This window comes from Mauremys mutica, chromosome 2 (genome assembly GCF_020497125.1).
Source record: "Mauremys mutica isolate MM-2020 ecotype Southern chromosome 2, ASM2049712v1, whole genome shotgun sequence".
Lineage (NCBI taxonomy): Eukaryota > Metazoa > Chordata > Testudines > Geoemydidae > Mauremys > Mauremys mutica.
In genome coordinates this window covers 70,353,922-70,365,955 of record NC_059073.1, presented here as the reverse complement: position 1 = coordinate 70,365,955, position 12,034 = coordinate 70,353,922, and the positions used below count along the sequence as shown (strand labels likewise).

Here is a 12,034-nt window from a genome sequence, read left to right as displayed (position 1 = left end):
GAAAGATTCCTGCATTGCTGCCTGGTCTGATCAGCCAGGGGTTCTGGTGGTTCCTTTCTCCGCTCTCGTTTTATTTTTGAGCATACCCCCGTTTTTAAACTCCCCTCCCACGAACAACGAATTTTGCCTGGAGATCTCCTGATTGTGAACGAATTGAGTCCTCTCTGCGTCCTCTGATGATGATGCTGTGCCTGCTTCTGCGTCTGCTGCTGCCTTGGGGGCTAGTAAGAATCCCTCTGTGAAACTTTCTATACGTTTATTCTATTATTTTAGCTGCTGGCTCTGTCTCCCCAGCACACAGACTCAAGCTAAACCTTGGTCTGTGTCTTAAAACCTCTCAAACTCTAAAAAATAAGTTTGTGCCGCTGCTAAGCTCTGCTCCTGTGGGCTTTGCCTCGGGCTCACTGCTTTCAGCTGTATCCACTGCTGCAGCCACCATCCCTTAGCTTCCTTGGGGGCTGCCTTGGGAGCTGTATTCTGGGCACATACCACTCTGCCCTCTGTAACTTCCCCATAGCATAAGGTGCACTATAGGTTTTGGTTTTTCTTTCTTAGGTTGATAAGTCATAGTTTGTTAAGATTGTAAAGCTTGTAAGTCTCACCTGCCTTGCTATAGTTTGTTGTTTTGTTGCTCCATATAGCTGCTTGTTATAGTTTGCTTAGAATTGTGATATTTGTTGTTTTGCCTAGTCGTTGGTTAAGATAGATTTAAAAAGCCATTGCCTGGTTGTATTCTGTACCTGTTTTGTTACTTTGTATAAGCTGCTTGTCATTTTATATAAGTTTGATTAAGTTAGAAGATAGATAAGGTTTTTGCTGCTCCAATCTCCCCCTCTGTGTACTTCTCCCGGTTGCAGACCCCTTGCTGCTTTTTCCCCCCACGTCTGCATCACCCTCTGAACTTCCCAGACCCCTTGCTGCTTAAACTTACAGCCTGTTTGTTTCTGTGTCTTCCTAGCCTGCTTGTTCTCTGTGTGTCTGTATCTCTGTGCTCCTACTGCCAAACCTCAATTGTATTGCTGAAGTCTAGCACAAAACCCCATTGGTTACTTTTTCCTCTCTGATACAACTCACATTCTACATTTACACCACTGTGACACATTTTTACCTAAAATTGTTCGTTATTTAACATATTTTTCCATAACTGTTAGTTGATTATATGCTGCTGTAACACACCCTTTACATTGAAATTGTTAGCTACCTGTTACATTTATATTTCTGTGTTAATTGGTTACCCACTGTATTGTATCCCACTGTATTGTACCCCACTATTGAAACTCCCCTACTGTTCACTAAAAGAAACCTCTCCCCAATTGTCTACCTTAACAAACCCCATACCCCTCACTATTGAATTTTCCCTGTTTTTGCATTATTAATAAAGTTGATTTTGCACCCCACCAGTGCAGTAACTGTCCCCCAAGATCCCATATACCTGCAGGCAGGGACAGTTACTAGGAATGGTTTGTCAAAGTCTGGGGCCCTTAGCACAGGGTCAGACATGAGTGTCGCCTTAAGCTGGGTAAAGGCCTTCTGACACTCATCAGTCCACTTAACTGCATTTGGCTGTGTCTTTCCGGTCAGTCTGTTAGTGGGTCAGCGATTTGGCTGTAGTGTGGTACAAATCGCCTGTAATATCCGGCCAAGCCTAAGAAGGATCGGACCTGTTTCTTAGACTTTGGGACAGGCCACTTTTGGATAGCATCCACCTTGGCCTGTAGGGGGTTTATAGTTCCTTGACCCAGCTGGTGTCCAAGGTAAATCATTCTGTTTTGGCCTGTTTGACACTTTTTAGCCTTAACAGTTAGTCCTGCCTGCTTGATGCGCTCAAAGACTTTTTCCAGGTGTTCTGCCCATGAATCAGAAAAAATGGCCACATCATCGAAGTAGGCAACTGCAGACGCTCCCAATCCTGCTAGGAGACCATCTACAAGTCTTTGGAAGGTGGCGGGTGCATTACGTAGCCCAAAGGGAAGCACATTAAATTCATACACCCCTGCATGGGTGATGAAGGCTGTCTTTTCTTTGGCGGGTTCATCTAGCGGTACTTACCGGTACCCCTTGGTTAAATCTAATGTAGAGATGAACTGGGCACATCCCAATTTCTCCAATAGCTCATCGGTGCGTGGCATTGGATAGTTGTTGCTACGAGTTACAGCATTTAGCTTACGGTAGTCCACGCAAAAGCATATTTCCCCCATCTGGTTTGGGAACTAGAACCACTGGAGATGCCCATGCACTGGTAGAGGGGCGGATTATACCCAGCTGTAGCATGTTTTGGATCTCCCGTTCTATAGCAACTTGGGCATGAGGAGACACCCGGTAGGGTGGGGTTCTAATTGGGTGAGCATTACCTGTGTCAATGGAGTGGTATGCCCATTCAGTCCATCCTGGGGTGGCTGAGAACAAGGGGGCGAAGCCTGTGAACAGCTCCTTGATCTGTTGCCGCTGCAGATGTTCCAGAGTTGTGGAGAGGTTCACCTCTTCCACGCCACCGTCACTTTTTCCTTCATAGTAGACACCTTCAGGCCACTCAGCATCATCTCCTCCCTGGGCTGTAAACTGGGAAGCCTTTAATTCTCTGGAATTAAAGGGCTTGAGAGAATTAACATGGTATACTTTAGGCTTTAGGGTTGAGGTGGGGAATGCTATGAGATAGTTAACAGCTCCCAGGTGCTCTTGGACCGTGAGTGGCCCTTCCCATGATGCTTCTGTCTTATGGGCCTGTTGTGCCTTCAAGACCATAACCTGGTCCCGTACTTTGAAGGAACGCTCTCTGGTATGTTTATTATACCAGGCCTTTTGCTCTTCCTGAGCATCCTTTAGGTTTTCTTTAGCAAGGGCTAAACAGTGTCGGAGGGTGTTTTGTAGGTTGCTTACAAAGTCCAGAAGGTTAGTTCCTGGAGAAGGTGTAAACCCCTCCCATTGCTGTTTCACCAACTGTAATGGCCCCTTAACCTCGTGGCCATACTCAAGTTCGAATGGTGAAAACCCTAAACTGGGATGTGGTACAGCCCTGTAGGCAAAAAGCAACTGCTGCAACACTAGATCCCAATCATTGGAGTGTTCATTTACGAATTTACGTATCATGGCCCCCAAAGTTCCATTAAACCTCTCCACCATGCCATTGGTTTGGTGGTGGTAAGGGGTGGCAACCAAGTGATTCACCCCATGAGCTTCCCACAGGTTTTTCATTGTCCCTGCCAGGAAATTAGTTCCCGAAACTGTAAAGATGTCAGAGGGCCAACCTACCCTGGCAAAAATGTCTGCCAAGGCCTGGCACACAGTTCTAGCCCTGGTGTTGCTTGGAGCTACTGCTTCTGGCCATTGGGTAGCAAAATCCATGAACGTCAATATGTACTGCTTTCCTCTGGGGGTCTTTTTTGGGAAAGGAGCCAGAATATCCACAGCTACTCGCTGAAATGGGACCTCAGTTATGGGGAGTGGCTGGAGAGGGGCTTTGACCTGGTCTTGGGGCTTTCCCACTCTTTGGCACACCTCACAAGACCAGACATAATTAGCAACGTCCTTGCCCATTCCCTCCCAGTGGAAGGACATCCCCAACCTGTCTTTGGTTCTGTTCACCCCAGAATGGCCACTGGGATGATCATGGGCTAAGCTTAAGAGCTTTACCCGGTACTTAGTTGGAACTACCAACTGCTTTTGAGGATGCCAGTCTTCCTGGTGTCCACCAGAAAGTCTCCTTGTATAGAAGTCCTTGTTCTACAACAAATCGGGATCGGTCAGAAGAGCTGAGAGGCGGGAAGGTGCTCTGCGCCACTGCCCAAGCTTTCTGAAGGCTGTCATCTGCTTCCTGTTCAGTCTGGAACTGTTCTTTTGAGGCTGGAGACACCAGTTCCTCCTTAGACTGTGGACTTGGGCTTGGTCCCGGTGGAAGCGATGTAGGTGACGAGGTTGTTTCCGTTGACTGTGAACCGCTCTCTGCTGGTGCACTAGGTGATAGTTCAGGCTCTGGCTGAGCCTCTTGGGTAGGGTTGTCTGCTGCTTCTGCCAGTTCAGGCCCGCTGGTGCCCTCTGCCGTTAGAGTGGTAGATGGGTTTGCAAGCGCTGGCGTCAGTGTTGGCAATGGTTCTGGTGCTGGTTGCTTTTCCAGTTCCGGTTCTGGGACTGAATGCACTATGGCTGTTTCAGTTGTTGGCAGGGGATCCGGTTCCACCACCTCTGTCTGGGTCTCTGGTAACACAGACGGGGCCCTGGTGGATGGCTCAGGAACAGGGATGGGTGTGGAAGCTTGCTTGGCCTGGCTGCGTGTGACCATTCCCACCCTCTTGGCCAGCTTCACATGGTTGGCCAAGTCTTCCCCCCAATAGCATGGGGATGGAATAATTGTCATAGACGGCAAAAGTCCACCTTCCTGACCAGCCCTTGTACTGGACAGGCAATTCAGCTGTAGGCAAGTTTAAAGATTTTGACATGAATGGGTGAATTGTCACTTGGTTCGGTGGGTTGATGAATTTGGGGTCCACTAAGGATTGGTGGATAACTGACACTTGTGCCCCGGTGTCTCTCCACGCGATAACCTTCTTTCCGACCACTCTCAAGGTTTCCCTTCACTCCGAGGGTATTTGAGAGGCATCTGGGCCTGGGGATCTTTGGTGTGATGGTGGTGTAATGAACTGTACTCGATTGGGGTTCTTGGGGCAGTTGGCCTTTATATGTCCCAGTTCATTACATTTAAAACATCGCCCAGCTGACTGGTCACTGGGCTGATTTGGGTTGCTGGAGACTGGTGAGGTAGGACAATAGGTAGTCTGGGGCTTTCCTTGGGTTGTAGGTGGGGTCTTAGATTGCCCCCGGTGGTAGGGTTTATTTTCGGTTTGCCCCCTTTGATATTTGCTCCCCTTGTTAGTAGCTTTTTTCTTTTCTGCTACTTCCACCCATCTGGCTCCAATCTCCCCCGCCTCGGTTACAGTTTTGGGTTTCTCATCTAGGAGTACCTCTCTATTTCCTCAGGAACACCCTCTAAGAACTGCTCCATTTGCATTAGGAAGGACAGAGCTTCCAGAGATTTAGTACTTGTTCCTGATATCCAGGCAGCCCCATTCTTTCCAATGAGGTAGGAGTGTCGGGTGAATGACACATCTGGTTTCCACCTTAGGGCTCTGAACCGCCGACAGGCATGCTCAGGTGTCAGCCCCATTCTGATTCTGGCCTTGGTTTGAAAAAGTGTATAATCGTTCATGTGTTCCTTAGCAGAGGTGGTGGCTGAAATGCCTAAGGGTCCACTGAGCTGTGGCCTCAGCTCTATCATGTATGGGTCTGCAGGGATATTGTACCCATGGCAGGTCCTTTCAAAGTTTTCTAAGAAGGCCTCAGTGTCATCACCTGCCTTGTAGGTGGGGAATTTTCTGGGATGGGAAAAAGTACCTGGAGAAGGGTTGTTAGGGTTGGCTGTTCCATTCTGCTTAACCTTTTCTAATTCCAGGGCCTCTTTCTGGAGCTCCAAAGCCCTCCGGTGGTCAGCCTCTTTGGCTCTCTTTCTTCTTTCTTTTATTTCTAGTTCTTTTTGTTGCCTCTCCATCTCTCTCCTGTGGGCAGCTTCTTCCCTGGCTGTTTCTGCATTAATTAGTTCTATCTGTCTCCTATGTTCGTTGTCCTTCTCTGTTGCTTCCAGCCCAGCCAGTTCTAGTTTAGATGATCCCTTGGTACTCATGTTTCTGCTTTCTTGTGCTGGCCACACCCCTCTGCAGCTCACTGAATCTGGGATGCTTCAGCTCAGGGCTGCTTGGTTAACAAAGACGTTCTAACTAGCTATTTGCGAGAGTTAGAAAGAATAAACAATTCAGCCTGGAAATCGAGTCTTCCTGACTAGTGATTTAAATCATAATTTAAATAAAATCCACCCAGATTCAAATTAAATGTTTTGTTTGGCATATACAAGGATCAGTAGCAAGAACCGCACAGACGTTCCCTAGGAGGAAAGGAAGAAATCAAATAATAAATTCACTATAAATTCAGAGATGCAGAGGAAAGGGGGAAAAAAAGTCAGAAAATAAAAACTCACATGTCAAAATTAAAAATCAGCTAAGTCTTTATGTACAGTAATTTTCTTTGTTTTGGTAAGGGTCTGAACTTTCCTCAACTCTCTGATGATGGAAATGGAGAGAATGTTTTGCAGAGATCCAAAAAAAGTCATTAAAAGCTCTGCCTAAAGATGCTCCAAACAGTAAAGTGTAATCAAAGGGTGCTTGTATGAGGTTGTTTCTGCTAGTAGGATCTTTATCTGGTGCTGCCTCCCCTGTGTTCTTAGATTCCAGAATTTTGCATAAGAGTTAGGCAAGAATCTGGGAACAACACAGGCCAAGCTGTATAACAATGCTGGGAGTTGTCTTTGCTTGGCTTCTGATGTTTCTCTGCACTGGGGGTTCCTAGATGATGACTTCTGGGGCTGGGGCTGAGGAATGACACTCAGGGCAGTGCAGACCATGGCTACGTGTGCAATGGTGGCTCTCAGATCAAGAGAGGAGGATCCAAACTCTTATTTGTGAGCACACTTTCAAATTTTCAGCCACAAATCAGAAACTCCAATAGACTTCCTACTGCATCAGCTGAGGTGTAGGAAGGAAAAGCTGGTCTTTGAAACTGCAGAAAATGTGTAAGCTTCAAGTCCTATTGGACTTGGTATCACTTTAGCAAAGTTCAGTTGATGGACCTTCGATTTAACACATGTCTTCTCCAATGATGCTGTAATAGGAGAAAATATTCTTAGACCCCCTTCAAAATGAAGCTATTTGGGAAGTAGGTGTGGAGAAGAGAGTTTTGACATGTTCTAGGTGAAGTGAATAGAATACACTCATTCAGCCAAATAAGACAATCTTCTTTAATGGCTAAGTCACTGAACTTGCATGGGAGCAGGGGGATCTCTTTTCTTTTAGATGAAAGGAGGGAAAGGATGAAAAGAACGGGGTTGATGGAGGAGGAAAGGAACCAAAAGCCTGCAGCACTGCTGGAAAGGATCTGTTGCTGCTCCCATCAAAAAAGAAGTCTGGGTGATCAAGTATATCAGTGGTTCTCAAACTAGGGCTGCTGCTTCTTCAGGGAAAGCCCCTGGCGGGCCAGGCCAGGCCAGTTTGTTTACCTGCTGCGTTCACAGATTCGGCCAATTGCAGCTCCCACTGGCTGTGGTTCGCCATTCTTGGCCAATAGGAGCTGCAGGAAGTGGCAGCCAGCACGTCCCTTGGCCCGCCAGGGGCTTTCCCTGAAGAAGCGGTAGCCCTAGTTTGAGAACCAGGAGACCAGAAGCCATGCAGGTTTCTCAGGCACCAAGAAACTAGCCTGACTGGGCACAAAGATTTTGTTTCTTGATGCTAATTTTAGGAGCTCAATTAGGGCCCTGAGGTAAGGGCCTTATGAACTTTGTTTAAAAGACGGCTTCTTCCCTGTGACCTTCTTAAAGAGGACATACCTGTTTTGTTAATTTGTTTTGGCTTCCCCTGGCTTGAATACTTTATATGGTCCTTATAAGAGATCTGGTCTGTTCTGTGTCCTGTTCCAATTGGCTGTGCTTAATAAATAATAATAGGTTCAGTGCCTTGCCCAGACTGCCTTGGACGCTCAGCCCATAAAGACACAGTTCCAATACCACATCATGTAGGCAGTTCACCCCAACTGCCAGCAGAGGATGCAGTCACTTTATTAAAATAAATATTCTCAAGCAGCGCTTCTCAATCTTTTTGATAATGGGACTGGCTTCCTAATTGCCTTGCTAAACTGAGTCAGCACGATCTCAGGGACCAGTCGTTGAGAAAAACATTGTTCTAGAGGAACAGTTAGTTGTCCCCCAGTAATAAGGAGCAGGCAGAATAACCCAACTAAAACAGCCAGATGAGAAATGCTGTTTGTCAAGGACCATCTCTTCAGATTTTATGCCTAATACACAGGGGCGGCTCTACCTTTTTGGCCGCCCCAAGCAGTCATGCGCAGGAGGCGCCCCAGAGCCGCGGGAGCAGCGGACCTCCCACGGGCATGACTGCAGAGGGTCCGCTGGTCGCGCGGCTCGACTGGACCTCCCGCAGCTGCGGACGGTTCGCAGGTCCGGCGGCTCCGCTTGAGCTGCCGCAGTCACGCCTGCGGGAGGTCCAGCCGAGCCGCGGGACCAGCGAACCGTCCGCAGTCATGCCTGTGGGAGGTCCACTGGAGCCGCGGGACCAGCGCCCCCTCCGCAGTCATGCCTGCGGCAGGTCCGGTCGTCCCGGGGCTCTGGGGGACCTCCCGCAGGCATGAGTGCGGCAGGTCCGCCGGCCCAGCCTGCCGCCCCCCCCGGGAAAGGGCCGCCCCATGCACGTGCTTCCCGCGCTGGGGTCTGGAGCCGGCCCTGCTAATACACATCAGGGTTACCTGCTTTCAGAAGTGATATTTGCTTTTAAAATATGAACCAAGGCTTTTAAAAAGAAAATTAAGAAAAAAATATTAAGAACTATTAGCAAAATACCCATGCCACTTTAAATTTACAAAAAGTACATGTTTAGAGATATAGAGATCAGTCACGGACCTGTCAAAAGCTGGTTGGTTTAACAAAAGATGGTCAAGAAATATGCCAAGTGTGGGGATATTCTGGGGCAGTTTTCTTGAGACGGGATGTTGCCTAATAAAGGAATGCAATCCAAGCTGGAAGTTCTTGTTTTAACATGCCAAGAGTAGGTTCAGAGTCCTGCATTTCTCCTCCAAGAACTGACAGTGACACGAGAAGAGTCCTTTAAATTTTTCAGTTCCCTTTTCTGCTTTAGATGTTTGCAATGTTAGGAACTCAGACTGCCTTGCCAACATTGTAGGAGACAAAATCCTGGGAATCAAGTGACCCAGCTTGGAGAGCTCTATCAAAATCCCAACCTCAAATAATCACTATTCAATTCAAACAAGGAATATTTTCAGGGTCTGTTTGTGTGTATCGTGGCACGGGAAGACATGGAAAATGAAAGGTATTTTCTAGTAGTGAATATGTTATTAATATTGGCACTGAATTTAAGGGTTGTTACTGCAGAATTTGGTTCCAGTGCAGCTGCTGCAGGCCTTGAAATTGTTTATTAGACTCCTGCTAGCCAGAGATAAATATAAACAACTAGCTAAATGCCTGCATGTGAGATGCAGAGATAAGGTGTTACTGAGAAGGCCAGGAACCCTAATCCCAATCTGTTGGGAAAGGGGAGGATGCAGAAGTATCTGCTAGGATGCTGACCCTGGTCTCTGTATTAGGGGAATTTTTCAGGCTCTGTGTCTACTGCATTAACTTCATCCACTATGCCTATCATTTTAATTTAAGCAAAAAACCCACAATCTATCATGTGTCTCACAGTTCTAATATTTATAAACCCACACCAGTACTTATGTTCCTTTCCTACAGTAGGCTTTTTCTTAAAAATTTCCCACCGCTGCTACCGGGGGAGGAGTGGGGGGAAGAGGAGGGGGTGTCACATAAATTATAAGAACATTGATAAGAACGTTTTTACACAGAAGTCAAACGTAGACTCAGCCAGAAAGAGTAACAAATAGCATCAGCTGATAAAAGCTTTTGTTACTACCAACTTGGGCTGGATAAGAACCAATGGCTCAAAATGCCCAGGAAATGTCAACAAATTCTCATATCAATCAGTGAACCCCATCTGAATGTAGCTATAGTTCAGACACAAAAAGTTCAGGATACCACTTTTTAATAATCAAATGATAGCATCTCACAATACAATAGTGTTCAGAGAAAATAATGTCTTACCGTGCCACAGTTTTCCATGCATACTAAGTATGGATGCCACCATGAACTTTACGTTGTCCCATGACTTATTGGAGTAATCCTCATCTAGTCCATTCTTTCTCTTGTAAATGTGCAGAAGAAGATTTAAAAACCAACAACTGCTCATGAAAATTAAAAGAGGTGCAAAGATTATTATGTTTAACACCAACAAGATGAAGCTGATATAGTATAAACAGTGGTACTCCACACCAGTCCATTCTTCCAATATGTTAGTCAGCCAGGTCGAGCTAATCACCGATTCCTGCCATGAAGTATGGGATTCACTTTTACTTAACATCTTCTATTGAAAGAATTAGGCAAACCGAGTCAAACTCTCTTCGTAATCAAATCAGCTTCTTAACCTGGCCCCTAGAAAGAGAACACACTATTCATTTATTCCTACAACTGCCAGAGAAGTTACAGACATGCTTCCGTTGTATTTAAATTATGTTCTTAATATCCTGTTTTTCTCAAGTGAAGTAGGACTTTGACATAACTATTTTTAAACACATTGCAGTAGTGACAGAGGAAAATCAACAGAAGAGGGGACTGACCACAGTGATGGACCAAGTGTCATGGAAGGCCTGTGCAAGGGGGTAAGGAGCAGCGGTGATGGGCATTAGGTGATGGTTAGAGAGAGGGAGCACTGAAAGAATAGCCTGAGATGCAAGAGTTTTTATTCAGAACAAGATTCAATGAGTCATCATCTTGGTGAGCAAACGAGCTGTTCCAGGGCTGAAGATCAAATGAGGCGGAGAGGATGAGGAAATAAGGCTGACGAGGCAGCAACTAATGGGTCAGAGGAGACATGGACACAGAAGGTGCATTCAAAGAGTATGAAGGAGGACTGTATACAGGCAGAGGGAAAACTAGCAATCAGACAGGAAGGTGGTCAAGGTACCAAAATAAGGAACTTGCAGTTTGCTCCTTCCTAAATGGTCCTCTCCCCACTTCTTCTCTCCCTCCCAATGGAAGCCACTATGAAACCTTAATTATAGTGCTTGGTGTTTATATAATGAAATGAAATAAATAATATATACGTGTCAATACAACTATCTTTGAGTCTTTGTTTAACACATCAACTTTCAGTGGTATCTGGTTGTTCTACAATTGGTTTAGGTACTGTGATTAGCAAATTTTTGCAATGGACTTTGATATGAAGTGGTACTAAAAAAACCCAACAGCCTGGATTCAGAGCCATGCCCTATATAGTAGTAATTATCACACCAAAAGGTATCTAATTTCCCAAATACTTTGCTCTCCTTCTCCTGTGTCAGCAGTGGTACTATCCAAAATTCAATACACTGGCAACGAACAAGAATAGGCTAAATAACAAGGTGGCTTGCAGCTGCATTTCAAGAATATAGTTATGATTGTGGAGACAGATTAGACCACCAGGTGTTTATGGTTTAAAAAGGTGGGGCTGGTAGTATCATCTAGGAAGGTTGCCTGACACTTCCTATGATAAAACTGTGTTTTAGGTTGTTAAAGTTTGCCAGACAAACATTTTGGTATGAAATTTTCCATTTGTTTGCCTCAGCCTAAATTGTTGTGGGGAAATCTTGCCAACACAGTTTATCTGAGAATGAGATCAGGGGAAGATTTTTTCCCCATGTAAAAAATATTCTGGTGATCCAACCCTCTCCATGCTTTGGAGATAGGGATTACAATTAGGCAGGGTGTGGCCTTTGTGTCAGTAATGTGCCTTTTGCTATCCCCATGAAAATCCACTCAAATTTGGTGAAGTTATAAGCCTTTGAAAAATCCCAGGTCATCTATGCTCAGTAGAGACTTCAACTTTAGCAGCTAAATTCCTCTGATATAAACACCTGCGCTGAGCAGGACTGCCCCTGCAATTTTGGACTGGTAATCTTTAAGGGTCTCATCATAGGAAATATTTCTAAAATTAGACTACAGGAAAGCTTATACTCAACAGTCAGAAGCACCTAACAAATGCTGAAGCTAATGACAAAGATAAATAAGCTAAATAAACTGATATAAAAGTGCAACTCCCACAACTCTTACATTGGAAACCTGCCATCGTATTTGGCAAATATCCTTATACAGACTGTCAACTTTAAATAAAATCAATTTTAAAATAGTCAGTTAGAAATAGTTTCAGCTCCTAGAGGTGCCCCTGAACACTTGTCAGTGTTTGTGGGTTTTCAAATCACATTTTATTCTTTAATTATATTTTCTTCCCTTCGCTGCATGAAAAAGCCAACTGAGAGAACTTGATTGGCTGCAAAAGGGAACTGGTGAAACTGTCTCTACACAGAATGCAATCATGTG

General features: G+C 45.4%; 1 protein-coding gene across 3 annotated transcripts in view; it reads right to left on the bottom strand.

Annotated features, from left to right (window-relative positions):
* LOC123364663 (transmembrane protein 68-like) overlaps positions 1-12,034 on the bottom strand; it is a 108,733-nt gene that overhangs the window by 39,649 nt on the left and 57,050 nt on the right. For 2 of the 3 annotated variants that reach the window (XM_045006956.1, XM_045006958.1), the window contains exon 2: positions 9,725-10,111. The exons of the other annotated variant lie outside the window; for it this stretch is intronic. In XM_045006956.1, the coding sequence (XP_044862891.1) occupies positions 9,725-10,040 (316 nt within the window). In that variant the 5' untranslated portion in view covers positions 10,041-10,111. The remainder of the gene's footprint in view (positions 1-9,724; positions 10,112-12,034) is intronic. 3 annotated transcript variants of the gene reach the window in all.